This window comes from Grampus griseus, assembly GCF_964374135.1.
Source record: "Grampus griseus genome assembly, chromosome: 9".
NCBI classification, from domain to species: Eukaryota; Metazoa; Chordata; class Mammalia; order Artiodactyla; family Delphinidae; genus Grampus; species Grampus griseus.
The window spans coordinates 12,890,228-12,913,079 of NC_139003.1; the positions used below are offsets into that span (position 1 = coordinate 12,890,228).

The 22,852-nt window shown below is 50.7% G+C and overlaps 1 protein-coding gene across 2 annotated transcripts in view; it reads right to left on the reverse strand.

Annotated features, from left to right (window-relative positions):
- The window catches only part of TMEM178B (transmembrane protein 178B), a gene marked incomplete at both ends in the record, with an annotated part of 362,181 nt that overhangs the window by 237,148 nt on the left and 102,181 nt on the right, over positions 1–22,852 (reverse strand). For both annotated transcript variants that reach the window (XM_082661775.1, XM_082661774.1), the window contains one exon: positions 8,005–8,118. In XM_082661775.1, the coding sequence (XP_082517901.1) occupies positions 8,005–8,118 (114 nt within the window). The remainder of the gene's footprint in view (positions 1–8,004; positions 8,119–22,852) is intronic.

The following is a 22,852-nucleotide window of genomic DNA, read 5'->3' on the forward strand; positions in this document are numbered from 1 at the left end:
CTCTCTCCTCTCCTGAGCCTTCACTGACCACCACAGCCCCCTTCCCTCAATGCCCTCCAGACCAAGAGTTCTCAAGCTTTAATGTGTTAAGAATCACACAGATTCCTAGGCCCCACCCACAGAGATCTGGAGTCAGTGGCTTTGGGCTGAGGCCCAAGAGTTTGCATTTCTAGCAAGTTCCCAGATGATGCAGACGCTACTGGTCCATGAACCACCTTTGAGGTGCACTGGACTAGACTCTGATAGGACCTTTACCACACAATGTAGAACCTGACTACTTTTTCTGTTAAGTGATTCTGGTTCCCAGATGCCTCTTCCCCTACCCTCCCCCTGCAGTCCTACCATCCTCAGAAGCAGCCTCATCTCCAAATCCCAGGACCCATCCTGATCACAGTTTGAGACTGCTGCTCTAAGATCACGCCCCATTCTTGTTCAAGGCATAGTATCCCTGACCTTAAAACTGGGCTTCTCTCCTAGCTGCTGTTCTCTATTTCTTATTCTAACTCCCTAATGTCCCAGATTTCTCGGGAACCAGTGCCTGCCTTCTCCTGGCCAAGCCTCTTCCCTATTGGATCATGCAGTCCTGAAACCCCAAAGCACCACTTACTGTATTCATACCTGCTGACCCACTGCCCTGATGACAAGTGTCTGCTGCCCAGATATCCGTGTCTCATCCAACCCAGATTCCCTATTGCTGAGCTGCCCCTGCCCGCTGGAACACTCGGCTCCGGGTCCTGTTTCTCCCCCTCACTGCTGTAGCTCCCCTGCACAGTGAGCTGCTGTTGTCTGAGCTGTTGGAAAGATGAATCACCTGCAATACTGAGCTTCCTTTTCAGCACCTAGAGCTGGGACAGTTCCCCTAGAGGGCCCAGAGAAAGCAGATCTTAGACCATCCCCACTTTTCCCACAGAGGCCAAAGCCTCTGTGATACGGTGGTTCTGCCTTACGTTCTGCCTTTATTTCCCCTGCAATGAGTTCTTGCCAATTTAAATGTGGAGGTCGGGACCCATGATGTGTGCGTGTCAGCCGCGTTAGCCTGCACTCTGGGTAGTCGATAAACGTTAAGCAACAAGCAGTTTGATCCCCTGCCCAGTTGGCACCTGGAAATATATCATCCAATTTGGAAAGCAGGATACCTTTTAATATCTCCTCCAGCACCTAACCCGGGGCTTCTCACGGAACAGGCACTCCATGAATATTGAATGAGTAAATGAACAAATGGATGAGGGATGCCAGTGGGGTTGCACCCAGGTCTCCTTTGTGGTGTCCAGATCGGTGTGCTCGGCCAGAAGAAAACACCTTCCCATCTGCAGAAGCTAAGAGAATGCCTCTAGGCCAGACTTCCAACTAATTCCCAGCACAAAATTGGACCTGCCCATTCAGATGAACTGTGGCTTGAAGACTGCAGTTACACCAGCCCAGTGGTTCTCAGCTTCGTTTCAGTACCTGGCTATCTTTAACAGAAAAGGTTGTGCCCTACTCCACCCCGCCCCTTACTCCAGGCCTCCTCCCTTCCCTACTCCTAAGGCCGCCTCAAAACTAAACTCTCCCTCTTGTCCACTCCATTTCCGCCACTGGTTCCTAGCCAGGCCACCATTTAAGTAGGTGGGGTCAACAGCTACACGTGTTACAATTTTAAAGTGTCTCCACATGACCTTTAACACCTCACTATCAGCCTTTGGGTGAAGTCTCCTGAAAAATAACAATGCTATCAGGACAGGTAACCCAAGAAGACATTAACACCTTAAAAAAGTTCATCCAATTAGGAAGTGTGCTGTCCAGCAGAAGTCTGAGGGAATGGGACAGAAGAGAGGTAGGTTTGTTTTTTTTGTTTGTTTGTTTTTTGTGGTACGCGGGCCTCTCACTGCTGTGGCCTCTCCCGTTGCGGAGCACAGGCCCCGGACGCGCAGGCCCAGCGGCCATGGCTCACGGGCCCAGCCGCTCCGCGGCATGTGGGATCTTCCCGGACCGGGGCACGAACCCGTGTCCCCTGCATCGGCAGGCGGACTCTCAACCACTGCGCCACCAGGGAAGCCCAAGAGGTAGGTTTTGACAGGCAGGGAAAGCTGTGAAGGAAAGGAGTCCTGGCATGAGTTACAGCTGCCAGAGCAGGTGTAGGTGTGATGCCACATTAAGGGGTGTGTGTTCTCTGCCTGGCCTGTTGCAAAAATACCATAGGAGCTCTGGGAGGACAAGCATAGGGCAGCCTCTGGGCTGCAAGCTTTGGGTATCCTGAAAGGTTTACAATGTTCCCTGCAAGGGCTTGGGGGCAGAGAGACGTGGGATGGGTTGCAAAAAGCAAAGACTTCAGAACACCAAGCGACATGTGGGGATGCTCTGTCAGTTGAGTTCCTGTGCTACCAAGCTTCCAGAATTCTGGGGAGGTTTCTTGCTAGGGATGACCCCCATGGATGGCAGTCTTGCAAGCAAGAGGCAGCTCACAACAGACTGCACACAGTGAGAACCTCACACTGGCTGGGCTCAGAGGCAGATGCAGGGGAAGGAAAATGGCCAACACTGCAGGGGACCGAAGCTTCTCTTGTCTAGGATGTTTACCTCATTAGGCTGTTTTACGTCACATCCGCCAAAAACAAAGAAAAAATAGCTGGAGGGTGTCTGCTGGAGTTCAGACCTGGATCCTGAGTCTCAGATCCTTCTGAGGCCAAGAAGGGACCTCTAGGCAGCCCCTTCCTGCCTGGCATGGTTACCCCATCTGCAAGAGGCAGTTATCGCTGTTACAATTACTTTTACCATCATCCCAACCCCCTGGGTCTACCACATTCATTTCGCCATAAGCAGGGATGGCTGGGGGACGAGGGACCAGAAACCTAGGCAACTCCTAGGCTGTGAGGCCACAAGTCTGAGTAGGAGTAAAGTTCAGAGGGCAGATGAGCAGGTTGGTCCTGAAGGGCCAGGACAGTCCATCAGGAAAGGAGAAGGTAAGCGCCATCGGGTAAGAAGCCAACACAAGTCCAAGGCCAAGGCCAAGGCCAATGCCAGCGGGGAGGGGCAAGGAGCAGCTTTGGACCCAGGAGGTGGGCGGTACCTGGGGGTGGCTGGAGGGAGTCTTAGCACCGGGGAGACTAGGGTTCAGGGGCAGGACGTGCTAATCCTAGAAAGAGGGGAGCGTGTGGAAGAGATTACGGAAGAGGCTAGAAGAGGGGGAACCGGGTAGGGCTTGGCCAAGCAGAGTAAGAGAAGAGCTCGGCACCAGGCTGGGCTTCCCACCATGCACAGCCTGAGTGGGGCTGGTACCCCCAGACTGAGCTAAGCTACAGGCCTCCACGGTGGGCGGTCAGGAGTCTCGGGGTCAGGGATCCAAGTGTGTCACTCAGGTGTGTGCATTAGACAAGACAGTTCTGAATTTTGTTGCTTCTCCCTCTTAGCAGCACATCCACTGACACGTTCTCGCTCCTCCACAAAGCCTCCATCTCTGCTCCCTCCCTCCCCCAATGCCCTTTCCCTCCTCTTCTCCGTCCCTCTTTAACTACATATCATATTGCTTCTGATTCCACTTTGCAAAGCTACTGTGTGAGGCTGTGTTTGTGTGTCCCTGGGGGTGGGGAGTGAGCCCTCAGGAGGATGGCGGGGGGTGTGTCGGGGGAGGAGATCATCTCTCCCTCCCTCCCTGGCCAGCTGGAAATGTGCTGTGTGACCATCCAATTTAATTAGCTGAACTTTCAGTCTTGACAGAAGGAAGCTTTAAAAAAAACAAAAACAAAAACAAAAAAACCTGGCGCTTTCTTGGCTCTCAGCCTCTTGAAAGATAGCGGAGAGGATGTGATTGCAGGAAAGCGGAATCCCAACTCCCTGATTCCCACTGCCAGGGGCAATCAACTGTGAGCTGAAACCTGCATCTTGAAAACGCTAAGTGGAAGGAGAGAATCTGAGCTCACAAGCACACGACTCTGGAGCCTCAGGGCTTGGACCCTGGGGTAGACTCGTCAGCAGCTACCCAGAGTCCCTGACAAGCAGAGTTGGAGACCAGGGGGGTGACAAAGGGCTGCCCTTCTCACACCTTCCAGTGGGTACCTGCCCTGCAGCCCCCAGGCAGGCCCCCCACTGTGCCCCCGCCACCCATTCCCTCAGCCCCCCAAGCCCAGCTCCACTCCATGCTAGCTCCTCCTTGCAGAAGCACCCACATCTCAGCAGCAGCATCTCCCCAGAGCCTGCTTTCTCAGCACCCTGGCTGCCCAGTCCACATCACGGGCCACCCAGGCACCCCTCCCACTCCCTGCCCTGTCACTGGCAGCATCCAGGACCCCAGCTGTGCTACAAGCGCATTCCAAAGGGACACCAGTGACAGTGAAAGCAAAGGAACAACCACTAGGGATGGCCTCAGGGGTTCCTGAAGGTGACACAAGGACACAGAATTCTCCAAACAAACACAGCAACCCAAGCCTGGACTTCAGAGCACGAAAAGCCCATGCGGATGTGTTCTAGTGAGAGGAGGAAGTGGCACCGTTTAAGATGTCACTGTCCTGCCAGCCTGCTTCCCCTGACCACTGCCAATCTGCTTCTGTCATATTCCAAACATGAAACCAGACCACCCACCCAGAGAGTGGCATCGGCCACTCTCATCTCCTGTAGCCACCGCCCCATCCTCGCTGGCCCAGCGATACTCACCCACCCTGCTCCAGCCCTGGAGGGGGCAGGAGGACCCAGATCAGGGGTGCAGTGCACCCTCGGAGCCCACGGAGCCCGGACCCATGCCACTTGGGGTCACTGCGATCTCATGGGAGGCAGCAGACAGGGAGGAAAGTCCAGGTGGGCTGCCCCAGGCAAACAGTCAGGTCTGGGTGGACTGAGGGCACGGTCCCAACTATTGAAGGAGTTCTGCCTTCTCTGGGGGGGCTCTTGCCAGGGTGGGAAGGAGAAACAGGTACACCCAACACTTCATCTGCAATCATCATCCAAGACAGATTCAGAACCTTGTCACCAAATCACCCAGAAAACTCAGTATTCAAACCTCCATAGCAGAGACCACCCTCAACACACACACACACACATGCACAAACACATTTGATTCTCCGACCTTTACTCCCCAGACTCGTGGTTATTAGCTCTTTACACTTGGACTTATAAACCTAGCGACCTACAGATACTTTTATTCTTTCACCTGCTATTCATGTGACCATAAGGTGAATGAGCTCACAGCCAGTGAAGCCTCCCATTGGTGAGGTTACCTGTTCAAAACCCACAGCATAGTTTTAAACCAAATGGTGCTTTTCTTCTTTGAAAACATTTTTTTCCACAACAGTGTTTCATGACCACATGCAAATTCTTGATGAAAATGTAGGTATAACCTAAGTTTAACCAAAGTCCAAAATATTTACCAGAAGTATTTCAGGAGAAAAAGAAAATCAAAATTTTTGCTTTGGCAAAAATTACTTCCTGAGAAAAATTACAGAATGTAAGGTATTATGACGAAATTATAAAACGATAACCGACCTAGTATTAAAGGAATTTGATCCCACTGACAGTATTAAACAATACAGGACTCTCAAATAAGTAAAGAAATCAGAGTCTGTTTTTTTTTTTTCCTTAATTTCCAAAGCTTGGTCATAGGGGTTTGCTAATCTTTGACAGTTTCTACTTAATTTCAAAGGGGGCTTATGTGCCCATGTCCCACCTAATGTCATCGATATCTGACCTTTGAAAATTAAAACTGACATTTACTACACCTCCCCATTGCGCCAACATTGCCAATTACGTTCAGCAGCAGCTTCAGGCGTGACCCACGGTCGCCCGCTCTCGGAACGGCAAACGTTCTCTGCCTGCCTCACAGACCAGCAGGTCACTTTGTGAAACAGGCAGATGAATCCCTCACCAAAGGGGAGCCTCGACTTCACCCAACACGGGGTGCCCAAAACGTCTGCATGTATCAGTCGCTGAGATGGCTTTTATCACTTAAAAATAGATCTGTCAGCACCCCCATTCACCACAGCAGAGCCTGCACGCTCGATCTTGCAGAACCTAAGGGCACTCCAGTTTCAGAACAAGGACCCGGGAGACACTGGGCTCAGAGAAGGGCCATAAAGCTTAGCATTAGCCTCCTCTCTGCCTTTGCTAACACCATGTAACATGTTTTCAGTGATGCCCTTGAAATGCATCTGTGCAATTTACGCTAGAATAATTCTTCTTGCTGAAACACTTTCACAAACTACCTTAACTGCATGAAACCGTTATACTATATTGTAATCAGGGCATTGCCCTGTAATTACTTGCTTTCTGAATGTATCTCTCCACTCCTGCCCACCCTCCTCCACCTCCAGACATGAGCTCTTTGAAAGAGCTCCCTGTGGCCTCGGTATCCACCATGTGCCCAGTACACAGAAAAACTCGGTAACTGGGATTGAACTGAGTGAATCTGAATTGAAGCTGAAATACCGACAACGTCTTCCTTCTGAGACTCCACGACGCCCCTCCCCTCCCCTCCCCCCCACTGCTTAAGTTATATTTAAGTGGTTCTTCTACCAGCCTTGTCACGTATCTTGAACATGCACTGCAGGTGTCTATTAAGCGACTATCCTAGACCAATGCAACTTGACAAATAAGCAGTCATCGTCAGGGATTTATACACTTGGCTCTTCACATGTCTCCCTCCAAAAAGGAAATTAATAGCCCTGATTACTAGTGTCCCTAAGGCAAATCTCACATTAAAATTAAATAAGTATGTGGTATGCTTAGCTCAATGTCTAGCACCTGAGGATGCCCCTTGGACATTAGCTCCCTGTTCCCAGCTTCTGGTTCGTGTCTCCAGCAGCGATAAAGCTTGTAAGCGGGGGGGGGGGGGGGGGGGGGTAACCATCTGGTTAACGCATTCCTATCTGCTCATACCTGCCCTACATCATTTTGGGCCACTGGCATTAGGTAACACTCATCCAGACACCTAGTCAGAATCTTTTTCCTGAAACCAACGAACGATTGCTCTGTTTAATTTTACTCCTCTCTCACCCCACCCCCACTTCAAGTTATGGTGATTTGATTAAAACCAAACCAAAAAGTGGTGGGCCCCGTGCATGCAAAAGACAATGAGGCAACAAGAAAGAGAAAAAAGATGGTTTTGACCTTCTTCAAAGTTTACAGGATCCTTGTTATCAAGAAACAAAGAGCCTCCTTCACATATAAACATAAAGTTAATCTTGTGACATTATGTGAAAACAGCTAGAATCGGGGAGAAGTGACAAATGCACCAGAGGCAGCGTGGAGCTTACTAAGAGGAAGAACGTGTTCACGTGAAGAACAATGCTGGTGAGGAAGGAGAACTTTCCTGACACAGACAAGCAGGTGGATCCCCACGGAGCAGAAAGGTAAAAATAGCCAACCAACTGTGTCCGCTCATGACGTCACCCTCTCATCATAATTTAAGTCTCTGAGAATCCCTGACCAAGAATTCCCCTAACCAATGGAGGCAGATACTCTGATCTTCTCTGAGCAATCACATGCGATCATGGGTCCCAAAGCCTACCATTCTAGGGGAAACAGAAACTTGGAAGTTGAGGACCAGCCGCTCCCCCTTCGTGACCCCTCCGACATGCAAATTCCCAGTGCCACGCTGCCTGCAACCACCACCGGGTCTTAGCAGGTCTTACCCCGTACAGAGGACAACACAAGAGAGATTAGCAGGTTGCCACAGTAACACCCCAAGCAACTTGGAGACACACTGGACTTGAATCCCAGGAGTTGGTTTGGTCAGATAGGTGAAATCTTAAATGCCTACCAGGATGGCGAAGCAAGACCACTGATCACCGTCTAACTGCTGGTCGTTTTTTGTTTTAATTGTAGAAGCAAACTCCTCAAAAGCTACAATGCCATCAAAACCAACCGAGGCCACTGTGACCCACAGACATCGACACTTTAAGGATTGCCGCCAAGTTCTGAGACTGTCCACAGGTCTCACACGGAGGTGCATCTGTCCATCCGGACCGAGCTGCTGACGGGCATCCAGTCTCCGCGCCCTCCAAAGGTCACAGCCAGAGAAAGAAACTCAGGTGTACTTACGCAGGGCGTGCCACTCATCCTGGCGGATGGTCTTCGTGATGTTGAAGGTGAGGTTCCTGGGGATGGTGGCTGAGGAGTAGTGGTATTTGATGTACGTGCATCTCTCAATTTCTCCTGGCAAAGAGAGACAGGAGACCAAATGTTAATGAGGCAGCAACCAGGTCTGGGGCAGTCTCCAGGATCCATTTTTCTGTCCTGGGGCAAGGGACTTGTTTCATATCGGGCCTGGTGACACCTACATTTTACACGTACAAGGTAATAACCTTGACTCCAAAAGAGCAAGAGGGTAGGACAAAATCAAACGCCATGGATTTAGATAGAAAAATACACCTCTGGCATCATTCAGAGGTAGGAAGAGTCAATGTTTAGGCTGATAGCAGCTTGTTAAGAAAGTAGTAGCCATGTGTGTTTAACCTTAGGAAAATCAACTTTTATATCAAGGGAGGAAGTTTGGCATCTAAAGACGTTTAGAGTTTGCACCCACAGACCAGTAAAGGGCAGGCCTCGGCCTTAATCACGTAGTACGTCCTGTCTTGCGGAATGCTGAGCTAGAGGGGGCCTCTTGCCTTTTCTCCATCCCCTGCCCCCCGCAGCCTCACCTCTGAACACAAAGCACTCAGATCCATCTGTATCTCCTTGAACCAGTCTCTTCTCAGATTTCTTGGACAAAACGGAAGCCCCCTGACATACTCAACACCTGGTCCAGTGGGACTTTTACTGAGAAGCCGTTATCAATGAATGCACGCTTTGCTAGTCAGATTGTCAAAATAGTCCTACATCTTAGAGCAGAGGTCCTCCAAGTGTGGCCCTGGGATCACAGCATCAGCATCCTCTGGGAACTTTCTAGAAATGTCATTTCCCAGGCCTGACCCCAGACCTGCTAAATCAAGAACCCGGAGGTAGAGCCTGCAATCTGAATTTTAATAGGCCCTCCAGGTGATTCTGTTGCACACTTTAGTTTGAGAACCGGCACCTTCGAGAATCTAACAGAACTGCCAAAGCATGAATTTATAAATCCGCCATGTTTGCAAATTCCAAAAGGAAGGCATGATTAGGAGTCCTTGGCCTCCTGCAGACGCTTCCATCGACACTTGCTTATCTGGGGGATGTTAAAACTCAGCGTCAGCGCGTTGTGAACAATCAGGAAAGGTGTCATTTTTAAAGGTTAGGGGTTTTAAAATTTGGCTTTGCACCTGAATGGATTTTGATGGTAATCCATTTTGCACCCCACTGATTTTCAGTTTATAAGTGGTGGCACCTGACTGAATCGTCTGATTCCTGGCTCACTGTCAGCAGGGAACCTGGCAATGGGTGGAGTGCAGTAATTTAGACAGCACCTTATTGCAAATCATATCTGGACAACCGCCCACCGCCCATTATTGGCAGACACTCCTCCAGTGGGACAGATGCTGTCCAAAGGGGCAAAGTTTAAGGAAAGTGCTATGCGCTATTTTTCTTTTAATTTCTCAACTCCTCTGTCTTTTTCCCCTTAGCCTACAAACATCCTGAGTCTCTCGCATGCCATACCCTCCCCCAGACCACATCCCCCCACACCTCTATGTTCCTTCTTCCCTAAGCTGGTAATACTTCTAGAAAAAGTAGTCTGCCAGACAGTCTCCGCTTCTTCAACACACATTCATACCTCATTTCCATAGCAATTTCCATCAACAGCATCACCTCCCATCCAGTCCACATCACAAATCCCACAGTCATCCCCAAGGCTTTCCCAGCTCTAGCGGTGCCACGCCTCCTTGACATCCAACTGGTCACCAAATTTTGCCAGTTCTGTCTCAGAAATGTCCCTGGCATCCAGCCTGCCCCCTCTGTGTCCACTCCATCATAGTTGCACAAAAACAGTGACTGATTCCACATTTGCTGAGGACTTACTAGGTAGGAGAGACTTGCCAAGAGCCTTGTAGACCAGTGGTTTCCAACTTTACTCATGCCCTGGCGCATGTAGAAGAGATGCGTGCAAGGCAGCCGGGATGAGCAGATGGGCTGCTGCGTCCGGTCCAGCCTCGGGGAGGGTTGAAGGAGCCACACCTCAGCCACCCGTAACCTATTCGCGGCTTCTGTACCTGTCCCACCAGCGAGACACTCTGTTATGAACACTGTCCTACTAATCCTTTCTATAACCCAATTAAGTAGGAGCTATGATGCTCATCACCCCTATTTTACGAATAGGAAAATGGAGGCTCAAGAAGATTAAGTGACTCGCCCGTGCCAGGATTAGAACTCAGAATTGTCTGATGGGAGTCTCCACCAGCCCACCCTCCGCACCGCACCCGCTGCTCAGACTGCATTCCAGAAGGAAAATGCATTCCAGAAAATGCAGTCTCTTTCACACACCGGATAAACCCAACACTCCCGGCAGAAAGTCCCAGCCCCCATTGGGCCCCAGCCACTACACACCCTAGGCTCTAGCCAGGCGCGCCCCCCTCCACCCTGCCCTGATAATGCCCTGTCCGCTCACGACTCTGTCCCTCCTCTCCTCCCGGCCTGTCTTTCACCTGGTACACCTCCAGCTCCTCGGCAAAGCCTCCCTGCATCCAGGACAGCACACAGCAGCAGGCATTCAACGTCCCCTCCTTCTCCCTCCCTAAGCTCTTTGTGCTACTGCAGCCAGCACACCAATGCCCTGTGATTTATCTATTTACACGCTTCGATCCCCCACTGGATGATGAGTTTCTCAAGGGCAGGGACCTGTCTTACTCATTCATCTTTATCTCCCCGGCCACCAGCACAGGGCGGACACCAAGAACACGTGCTTTGAAGAAAGCAATGAACAACATAAGGCGCCCTTTAGAAGACCACAGTGGGCAAGGAACCCAACTGCTTCTATTATATGCAAGGGAGTAAAATAATTGAGGCAAATTAGAATCATGAATAAAAGGAGGTGATTGTTGCAGAACTCTGGGATCCTACAGCAAATACCTCTTCCCTGTCTGGACAACGTAAGGAGAGGCTTGTCGATCACATATGAACGTGGAATAGCCTCTCACTGCACTTTGTAAATGTAATCCGAGGGACAACTAGGTCGATGGTTTCGGGGTGGAATAAAGAGGAAAAGAAAGAAGAGAGGGAGATATAAGGGAGAAAAGGTTTTTACATGAATATCATCGGCAGACATATACAGTTGAGCAGGTTGTGCACTGCGTAAGGGCACCTCCCGAGGGTACCTAGGTGCTGAAGTCCAGCTGCTGCTCTGCTTGCCAAGACATGCACCCTGGTGGGGTATGCGGGAGATGTCCCTGTCAGAGAGGCTGCCTTTATCTAATTTGCACAAAGATGTCAAGCAAACTAGCAGCCACCCTACATTCCGCGATTTCAAGATCAAACAAAATCCTCCCTGGACCCAGCTTGGGAGACACAAGACAGGATCCCACTGGTAAGAGCTAGATTGGTGCCTGTCACTCATGTCTGAGAAAAGTACCTGATTTCCTAGCCAAGACCAGGTTCTCTCAGCCTCAAAACATACTCAACAAGTGGCCACAGGTTCCAGGCTCCCTGAGCCTCCCTCACCCCCAGCCCACCCAGCCAGTGAGGCAAGAGGCCACCTGACACTCGACAAGAGCAGGAGCTGACGGACAGACGCCGCGGGCAGCCGGCCAGGAAGACTGGCTGGAGAACTTCCCAGCAGCCCCGGTGGAGGCCCTCACTATTTGCTTTGCCTCAAGGATGCAAGCATCCTGCCTGTGACAGCAATTAAATTTGAAAGACTCAAATATTGCCTAAGAAGAAAGGCAAAATATTTACCCATGTGTCTACAGGTCCTGTCAGTGTGCTGGGCTTTTGTCAGTTCAGGCGCCATCTGGGCACCAAATTCGTGTGCCCAGAATGTGGGCTTCCCAATACAAACAGATTTTCCTGCAAAGAACGGGTTAGAGGGGCGACCTGGAAGGCAACGAAGAAGCCCATGACCTTCCCCACCTCCTGCATTCCAGCCCAGAGACATGAGCTTCCCACTCTGGAAGCCTCAGCTGGGGGCCAGAAAACTGGTCAGCGAGGCAGCAGGGGTGGCCCCTCCTGTGGGCCCCTTGGGACTTTATACCTTCAGCCATGCTCTGCCCTCTGAGCTGAGGACCCTCCTATCTGCGTGTCAGGGTCCCAGGGAGATAGGATACCCAAATGGGTAACCGAGGAGAGTTTCCAAAAGGGACAATTTACAAAGCTGAGCGCAGAGTGTAGAGAGACCAGCCAAGGGTGGTGCAGGGCCCTGGAGCTGGCAACACAAGGATGTGGTTATAACACCGAGATCGGGAAAGGTGGGGGGCGGGGGGGGTGCATCACCGGAACTTGGAGAGGTGATGCAGGCTTCGGCAGGGGGTCACAGCCAACCTATGTGAAGGGCAGGGAATAAGCACCCAACCCCTCACTCCTCCTACCCTCATTCCCTGCCGGTTTCCTGAACCCACCTGGTGCAGCGGGGTAGCCTCTGAGTACGAGCAGGTGAAGGTGGGGACTGGACCCACGGGGCAAACACAAGCATACAGCTCACTCTGCCCTTCTTCCTCTTTCCTTCCACACCTCCCCGGCCCTCTCCCCTTCTAAAACATCACTCCAGCTTCCCTTAGTCCAATGCTAGCACCTTCTGCCTCTCCCCCACCTCCACCTCTCAAGGTCTTCAGTGGTGAAGGGAGACCCGGGAAGAAGGAACAGGGGGAGACTGTTCCTATCCTTTTTCTGCCTTTCAAATCCTTTAAGACCCAAGGCATGAGTGTAATAATTCATGTTAAAAACTAATGTACTTCCTGCACATAGTAAGTGCTCAATAAACACCAGTTATTATGCACTGCTGCCCTAAGACTACTTACTCTAAGGGGGCAAGACCACAGGAAATCAGAACTAATATCAGTAAGCAATGTTTATATCACACTATACAAACACAGAGGCAGGGGGTGGGGAGAGGGGGAGAGAGAAATTTCACATGCAATACCCCTAGGAGGCTGGTAGCACAAGAGCCCTGATGTACACTGGGCATATGAGGAAGCAGACTGGAGGGGGGCAGCAGAGACAGCGTACACAATGAACTCTGGATTCTGACCGCGCTCTACCATGATACCAGCAGGTGATATTCCTTTCACGCGCAACCTGCTATCAGCAAGACCTGGTTTCCTGAGTAGCTGTAGAAGAAGTCTATTACTCCACCGTTATGTATATTAAGTGGAAACCTTCTTAGGCAGGGTGACTTCAGAGGCAGTGCTAGGACCCATCCCCACACCATCTAAACTTACCTTCCCTAAACAGGTGCCACAGCACTTATATTCATGCATTAGAGAATCATTCCTTTGGCTCAGACATTGTTCTCTTAGGTACCTATTTTCAAAGCTCTTTTAAGGGGCTTCCCTGGTGGCGCAGTGGTTGAGAGTCCGCCTGCCGATGCAGGGGACACGGGTTCGTGCCCCGGTCCGGGAAGATCCCACATGCCGCGGAGCGGCTGGGCCCGTGAGCCATGGCCGCTGAGCCTGCGCGTCCGGAGCCTGTGCTCCGCAATGGGAGAGGCCACAACGGTGAGAGGCCCGCGTACCGCAAAAAATAAACAAACAAACAAAACAAAACAAAAAAACTCTTTTACGTAAGTCCAAAGAGGGTACTTCTGAGTCACTAGTGCCTAGGTGTGGATGAGATTCCGAAATCCCTTCCTCCAGATGGACCCTCAGCAGCAGAGGGACCCTAGAGAAAAGAGGCTGAGGATCCCGGCAGCTCATGAGGGAGAGGGAAGGTGTGCTGTAAAGGCAACCCTGCAACTTCACGACCATATCTGGTGCTGATCAGCGTGGGCCTGAGAAAGAACCAGAACGTGGGACCCCCTCCCCAGCGCTCACTTTAAAAGTGGAGTGATGCCTGCTGGGTATGCGATGGTCAAACGTATTTAGGAAAAATTGGGTTCAACAATGTTTAAAAGGTTTACTTACTGCAGGACTTTAAGAGTTCTTAACGTACACCGTAACTCCCCTAGAGGGGACAGGTATGGCGTGCAGACTTCCCCAGACTCCTTTGACTCCAAATCCTTTCTTATTCAAAGAGCAGTTTCTATCGCTCAACTGTGAGCTCCTCAAACCCAGAAACCAGGTCTCTTGTTTGCACTTCTACCCCCAGGGCCAGGCAAGCAATACATATCTGGATGAGTGGGGAATAGATGCCAGGGTCTGTCCTTTCATCACACAAGGTAAAGGAGGTAGTTGGCCCCAAGTATGTGCTGGCCTCCTCTCCGTAGCCATATCTGGGAGCAATGCAGCAGCAGGCGCAGATGCCCATCCAGGAGCTGTGTTTGCACAATGTCCTGAAGTCAGTCTGGGACCTTTGTGGGCAGGACTAGAGCCATGGCTCTCCGTGCTCTTGGCCCACCTTGGACTCCGGCCGCAACTGCAGCGAGTGCTCCCGGGCGTGCTCATGGCACCCACGTCAGGTGCCTGGCAAGTCTCCCGCCTCCTTGCAACTCACAGGTCACTTGGCCCTCAACGGGCAGCCCACAAGGGTGCAGGAGAGTCAATACTCACAAGAGAGACCCTCAACCCAGGGCGTGAGAGACAGAGCACGCACCCCACCCACTGGGGGATGACAAGGCACCCTCTGCACGGTGACCCTGAGGGCGGCCCTGGGATCCAAACTGACGCTCACAGCAGGAAGCTGCTCAGCACTGCGCCATCCACTGGCTTCTCCTCCTTCCCGGGAACTCCCCCAAAGTCCCTGTCTCGGGCTCTGCTTTGGGGGACCAAACACTGAAGAACCACCACCTAGGGGAGAGCAGTGCAAATGGTTCATATGTTTGAAAAATGTGAAAAGAAGTAAAAAAAAGTTGGTCCAACTCAATCCCGAGGTTGCTGTGAAGGGTCCCGTCAGCACCCAGGGCTGAGGCAGGCTCTGTTCCTTCTCAGCTTCCCTTGTTCCTCATGTTCTTTTCTTCTTGATATTCGAGCATCCTAAAGACACACGGATGGATGACTGGACCGCTTCTGAGCGTCCCCGTGTTTCCTTCATTCCAGAGCTCCTTCTTTAAAAAAATTGTCTATTCACAATGCCTTCCAGACGCCGGACACTCATTTTATCCCCCGTCATCCTCACAACAACCTTGTGAGGTAAATATTACAGTAATATCCCCATTTGACTGAAGGAAGAGAGAGTTTAGACAGATGAAGGCCTTCTCTGGAGCCACTCAGCCAGCAAGGAGAACAGCCAGTGTCTGGGTGTCGGCGCAGAGGTTTCAGACACCACAGCTGTAATGAGTCACTGCCTGGTTGGAGATTCATTGGGAACAAGGATAATTTTGCAGCCACAGTGCTTTGTATGTGGAGGAACGTGATACATCCACTGATGAAGAAGAAAGGGAGGAAGGGACATCACCCTTGTGTTGTCTGCCGCTCGCCCTTCCTCGGTGCCAACGGTGAGAATGGCCAGGACACTGGCGTCGGTCCCGCTGACCGGCCCTGGCCTCAGCCCGCTACAGGGTGAGCTCTTACGGTCTCACTTTGACATCTGTCTCGCCCACCGGGCTGGCGGTTCTTAACCACTGTTCTAGCCCGAGGCCTGTGCTCTGTGCCTAATAAATGGAAAGACTAAGTAAAGGTAGAAAGAACACACTGGAAAAAACTTGAAAGCCAACCTTTAAAAAAAAAAAGAGGAAACCAGTTGAGGATTTAAATTTTGGACTTCACCTCCTCCTTAAAGGGCATTTTCAAAAAAAAAAAGTTAAAATTACACCTTAGAAGAGAGAGGAAGTAGAGACAATCTCCTTTGGCAAATGAGGAAAGCCATTATCAGATTAGCATTAGCAATGTTGGATTCTTCAGCCAGCCACAAGAGTGGGGATGGAGATTAGGGGGTTAAAGTTTTGAGATCAGAAGCAAAACCATGTCCCCGATGAAAGGGGAGGGAAGCAAACCAGGGATGTCCCAGGGGTTCAAGGAGGGCAGACGGGACTGGGGTCCCCAAGCCCGGCAGGAAGGGGAGGAGGGTGACGAGGGCAGCGATGTTTACAAATGCTCCCGGATCTCAGACAGGTCTTCGCAAAAGCTTACTGCAAGAACCCTCCCCAGCCCGCCCCCATCTCCTCTTTGGCGCCTCCTGTCCCTTCCAGGTGTTCTGAGCCGAAGGATTTGCAAGGCTTATCGCTGCTGCCGACCGGGCAAGAAAGAATGTTTTATTTTCTTCATACTGAGGAAAAGTGTTACGGACGTTTCATTTTTAATGCTTGCAAACGCATTCCATTTGGTGTGCATTGTTTTTTGTGTTTGTGGTATCGGCGTGGCCTTTTAATGTTGTTTTGTATGCAACGCACAGACAGACTCCTAAATATTTAATTCCTTTCCATTCAATGTTTCATAAATGCTTGTTAGGAGCCATGTTCAGGGGGCCCTCCTGACTCACACAGAGGGGTTGCATTCTTAAAAACCCTGCTCCCAAATGCCAGCCCTCCACCCCATTTCTGACCCCTCACCCTCTCCTCCAACACTTCTGCTGACTTCTATTGTAACATAGCTGTTTGTATATTAATCGTCTCTTTCTCTCTGTGGTAAATGCTCTGGGATAGGGGAGCTTGTGGTTTTCATCTTTGTACTCCTGACGGCCAAGATGGTGCTTTGAGTATGGTACAAACGACCCTTGACCAACATGGGTTTGAACTGCACGGATCCACTCATTCACAGATTTTTTTCAATCGTAAGGACTACAGTACTGGGCTTCCCTGGTGGCGCAGTGGTTGAAAATCTGCCTGCCAATGTAGGGGACACAGGTTCGAGCCCTGGTCTGGGAAGATCCCACATGCCGCGGAGCAACTGGGCCCGTGAGCCACAACTACTGAGCCTGCGCGTCCGGAGCCTGTGCTCCGCAACAGGAGAGGCCGCGATAGTGAGAGGCCCGTGCACCGCGATGAAGGGTGGCCCCCGCTTGCCACAAGTAGAGAAAGCCCTCGCACAGAAACGAAGATCCAACACAGCCAAAAAAAAAAAAAAAAAAGACTACAGTACTATACTATCCATGGTTGGTTGAAATCGACGCTACAGAGGAACCACGTACAGGATACCCTGACTATAAGTTATACTCGGATTTTCGACTGCACAGAGGGGCCACGTCTAACCCCTTCATTGTTCAAGGGTCAACAGTAACTCCTTGGAACAATCGTTTATGTTCAATGAATGCTTTCTATGTGTTAAGTACTGTACAAAGGACTTTACTACACATTATCTCATTTAATCCTAAAAGTTAGACTCTGTTACTATCCCCATTTCACAGATGAGGACATAGAGGCTTAGAGAGGTCTCCTGTCCAAGAATGCAGAGCTATTATTCGGCACAGGTGGGACGTAAACCCACCTACCCCGCTCCCTAGCACCACACTATACCCACTTGTGAAGAGAAACTGGGAAAAATCAAGCTCTTCAGAAAAAGAGAGTCCCTCCAAGGTTTTCTATCGGAAACAAGGCAAAACTTTTCCATGTGCAGGGATTTCCAGCTTCTACAGACTTTGCTGCTCTTATCAGAGCAGGACGGAATGTTTGCTTCCAGAGCTCCCCTCATGAGCTGGCCAGAAGACAGCTCCTAGTCGTGGTGGAAGAGGGCTGAGAATGTGTCTACCAGCCCCACACTTGGCCACAGCCCTGTCCCCGCTCCCAGGACAAGCCACTCATCAGCGGGGGGGCCTTGGGCAAGTTACTCAGCCTCTCAGAACCTCACTTCTTCATCTGCAAAATGCAGATAATGATAGCATCCACCTCTTAAGACTGACGAGGAATAAATGAGACAACTTATGTAAAACCTGCTCCAGAGTAAGCGTTCAAGAAATGTTCGTTTATCAGTTCTATCTCTGGGACACACACCCGCTCCCATAGAACAGCCCATAAGTATGGAAAGACAGCTCTCACACCCCTCCCACCCAAGGTTCCTTTTCTTCCAGCTGAGAACGTCCAGGTTCTGCACCCACAGTCTCAGAACCCAGCACCATACTGGTCGTCCCCAAGGTTCGGCCACACGTCAAAATCTCTCCCAGGGCAACACTGACCACGATCATTCCCCAAGGATGCAACACCTACGCCTCTCCTGGTCTGGAGCCGTAACTGTATCAGCGCAGCCAGGTTCCCCGTGAGCTTCGCAGGCAGCCACGTCACAGGGCTGGTCACATGCAGGGGACGACGCACAAGTACTTTCCTCCAGGGAAGCTATGTAGCCACCATGGGCTTGGGCAGCTATCATTTCTCATTTGGGGTTGTTTTCTTTAGTTTGATTTGTTACCTCCTGTGGGATCTCCTATTTGTTCCAGGCCCCTGAAGACATTTCTGGATGGTGATGCTGTCCTTCCATGAATTAGCCATCAGTCCACACACTCCATCAGCAGGCCACCCCCATCCTCATTCAAGTCATCACTAAAATCCCCCGACAGGGCAGTGTCGAGGGCAGAACTCTGGGGACACGGACACACACACACACACACAAATATCCTTGTGATCAGAAATCAAACCATTAAGAGAGAGCTCTTCGGGTGGGACCATCCAGCCTGCTGTGAATTCACATTCCCGATCCACCTCCCCAGGCCCACGTCCGCGTCTTGTGTACCTGGATGTCATGAAAGACCCTGTCTGTACCGTTCACCCCACCTACCGGGTCTAGGAACTGCATCCACAGAGGGGATGAGGTCAGCTCAGCACCACAGCTTCCTTGCTGAGCACCCTGCCACCCGCCTCTGTTTCCTAAGCCCTTTCCCTCTAGCACAGTTGCTCGTCTGCGTGCACGGAATCCCCAGTCTCCTTTATTGAAAATCTGGACACGGCACACCTACCCACAGGCTCACAGCACCCTGGACGCCACAGCTTCCTCTGACCGTCCGGTCTCCCTTCACAAACGGGGCGACCTCACTGGAGAAACGACCTCCCGCGCTCCCTGCCATCCTTCTGCATCACCTGGCGGCCAACACAGCAATCGAGGAATAGAAATGAGGCCTCTCTGCTGGGTGACCCCCACGCACGTCCACGTCGCCCGTCGGAGCACGGTCCCCGCCTCTGGCTCCTGGCTCCACCCTCACCCCCACCCCAGGCTCTTCTCATCGCCTTATCAAGTGACTCCTTGACTCACCACTGTAGCATCTGACATTTCACAGTCTTCTGCGCTAAACGTCGCCTCATCTTTTGTGCGATCTATAACCTTTTCATGCTCACTTCCCTGTTCCCGGATTTTGAACATCTTTTCCCCTGAGTCTTAAAAATGTCTTGTTTAAAACACGCAAAAGGTGTCATTACATAGTAACTTCCTCACAAAAGGAAAATAAAGAACGAGGTGTCATCATGCTGGCCTCACACCACCATCTTCCCTGCGAGGTCCTGGCTGCCTTTTTCCCCAACTTGCTCATGTACTTTCCAGCTTGAAACAGGCTGCTTGGGAGAGAATGAGAAGATGAGGTATGGCTTGAAATTACCATCTGGGGTGTAGCAAATAATCTGCTCCCTTGTTCCCATCACATCCCTAATGACCCTCCGGAGAGTTCAGGGCCCTGAGCTGCCACTGCTCCCCAAGGCCGCCTCCCACCCCGGAGCACCGACACCCCGTGCACAAGTCTGCGGCTCCTCCGGGCACACTTTCAGCTGGTGGAAGCAACATCCATCTCCAGGCCCTGACAGACAAACGAGGAGCAGAGGAGACCAAATGTGGTTTTTCACTGGAAAACAATGAGCTCATGCTTTCTCTCCAGAGACCCAGGAAGTAGAGACAGACCCGGAGATGGGGAGACAGTGACGTAAGCAGGCAGGAGTGATGAGGGATGGGCAGGAAAGCGGGAGGAGGCCAGGCTCGCACTTTTTTAATATCACTTTTTTTTTTTTTTTTTTTTTTTTTTTTTGCTGTACGCGGGCCTCTCACTGTTGTGGCCTCTCCCGTTGCAGAGCACAGGCTCCGGACGCGCAGCCTCAGCAGCCATGGCCCGCGGGCCCAGCCGCTCCGCAGCATGTGGGATCTTCCCAGACCGGGGCACGAATCCATGTCCCCTGCATCGGCAGGCGGACTCTCAACCACTGCGCCACCAGGGAAGCCCTAATGTCACTTTTGATAGGAATCCCCAGCTCTCAGGCTGGAGGGAAACATCCATATTCTTTAAATTAAGGATCCAGCACGAGGCACACACTGTCCTAAAGGGGAGGAACAGGGAGAAGATAAACCGAGCTGGAAATTCTTCATTCCTGCTCCTTCAGAGAAAAGTACGATGATGGTCCCTGAGCTGCCAGCATTGCAGACGCAAGGGCAAGGATGGCTCTGCCTTTGCAGGGCACTGCTGCTCCCAGGTGGGCTCCAGATCAGATCGTGGACACTGTCAGCTTCTGGGATGGAGGCTCTGCCACACTCAGGTGTGCATCTCTGTAAGACCAGGGCCAGCCATTCCCTATGGAGGCACCAGATAAAAGTCAGAGAATTCAGACAGCTGCCCAGGTATTTCCAAAGAGCTGAATGTTTGTTTTCAGCTAGGGGGGAAAAATCCAGCTTACTAAGTTTTCTACTTTTCATTTGAAAAAGGAGTTTTATAATGCTGATTTTCCTTTTTACCAGTTAATTTAGGGAGAGGGACAGAGAGAGAGAGAGAGAGAGAGAGAGAGAGAGAGAGAGAGAGAGAGAGAGAGAGAGAGAGAGTGTGTGTGTGTGTGTGTGTGTGTGTGTGTGTGCAGGGCAGCATTAGGGAAAGTTGGGCTGTACTATGTGAGAAACCAAACCCAGATGACTGTTCATTATTTTACTCTTAAACTTGTGTGCCTGAGCTAAAAACTGAATGGAAACTAAAGATCACAGAATTAAAGTAGAAAACCCAAACAGATTAATGATGTTTTTCTTAATACCTCTACTCACAAAATTGATTATTTTCTTGTTTAAGTTAAATGACTTGGCTAGATTAAAGATGTTAATTAAAGTGTTAACTTAGCCTGACTCATTAGTTGAAATGAAATTCAAAACCAGACTCATTAGCTGAAATGAAATTCAAAACCAGAGTTGAAAATATGAATAGTGAATTATTCCACCTTCCCCGCTGTGTCCAGCAGCAGTATTGCGGTCAAGAGGCTGGGAACCCGAGCCAGCTTTGCCTGGGGTCAAATCCCAGCTTTGAAACTCTCAGGGTGAGTGATTTCGGCCAAATAAATAAAGCCCTCTGTGCCTCCATGCCTTCACTTTAAAGGGACATGATACAAATATCTACCCCCCGTAAGGGTGCAGTGAGAATTCAGTGAGTTAGTTTAGATAAAGCACCCAGCACCTGCACCTGGTAAGCTCTCCATGATTATTCCTGATACTGTGTCATCACCATACAGGATCCTGCACCTGGTAAGCTCGCCATAATTATTCCTGACACTATGTCATCACCATACAGGACGCAGATTTATGATGTGTGTCAGATGCCAAATAAGTTCTCATGCGTGAGTCAGACACACGCAGCAATCATGTATCTAACACGTTTGAGCAAAAGAAATGGATGTCCCACAAGACAGGTTCCCAGCCCCCCGTCTTTGCCTGCCTCACGCTTCCTCAGCTGTGGCTCTGGCACCAGCCCCCCAACTCCCAGGTCAGGGCATTTCCCCATAGGCTCCAACCCTGCCTACATCTTATCACGCTGCTCCTGCCTCAAGGACTGAGACCACCACCCCCAAATCCAGCCCCCTGGTGTAACACTGGTTACACCAGTGAGCTTCCAGAATACATCTCCCTGCCTACCTGTAAGACCCTCACAGACAGAACAGCACAAGCATCGCTGCAACTACACAGCACCGAGTACGTTGACCACCCAAACCCAGGAGAGTGGCGATTTAGGAAAACCTGTGACCTGTGACGATGACCCTTCCTAGTTGGAAGGGTGTCCCCTAGCCCTCACCTGATGAATCACTCACTGGTCCACACCAAGATGGAATTTTTTTTTTTTTTTTTTTTTTAACTTTCTGGAAATGCTGCCCCACATTCCACCTCCCAATCAAAATAGCAAAACCTAACAGAGTCGGATAACTTCAAGGTTTGGTAAAGACGGGGGGCCGGGGTGGGGGAAGCATTCAGACACTATTGTTGAGAGTGTAAGTTGTCACAAACACTTGACAAAAATCAAGTAAATTGGAAACATATACACCCTATGGCTCCAAATCACACCCTTAGACAAAATCCTACACATGTGCATGAGGACGAGAGAAGAGCAGAATGTTCTATAAAGTACTGCTTGCAAAAAATAGTGAAGACCTAAAGGTCCCTCAATCAGGAGCAAGAAAATAGAAGGTGGTTATATTCACATGACAGGATATTATACAATACTTTAAATGAACTGTACACATTAATAGACCTCAAAATATAACACAGAGTGAAAACAGAACTGTGGAGTTATACCTACAGTATCTTTGCACTTTTCAGTATTTTAGATTTTTTCCTCCCACAAAACATAGTCTTGAGACCCAATGAGAAAGAACAGTCACTTCTCGAGAAGAAATCCACTCAGTCACTTGACAAAATCAAAGCCGTATTATCCAAGTTTTAATGGTAGGAGAACCTCCGGGGGCTCTGGCTCACCTCCCACTGACCTTCTCCTGGTACCTTCCAACCACCCGTGAGCCCCACCTCACCTCCGCTGCCCAGAGGGGCAGATGACACAGACACAGGAAAGCACCAGGGAACAGAGGGCGTGGTGACTGCTGCACGGGGCCGGGGGAGGGGCGGGGAGGGGAGGCCACAGGCGGCTGAGCACATCAGGGAAGGCTGATGGAGGAAGAAGGAAGAATCACGGTCTTCAGTTTGGGGGACACAGAATATGGGGGAAAGGGTAGCCTGGGCCCAGCTCACGTCTGAGTCTGCAGCGAACTCAACAGCAAACAGACTCCTCCTCGGCCAGAGCCTAGGGAGGTCCCGCA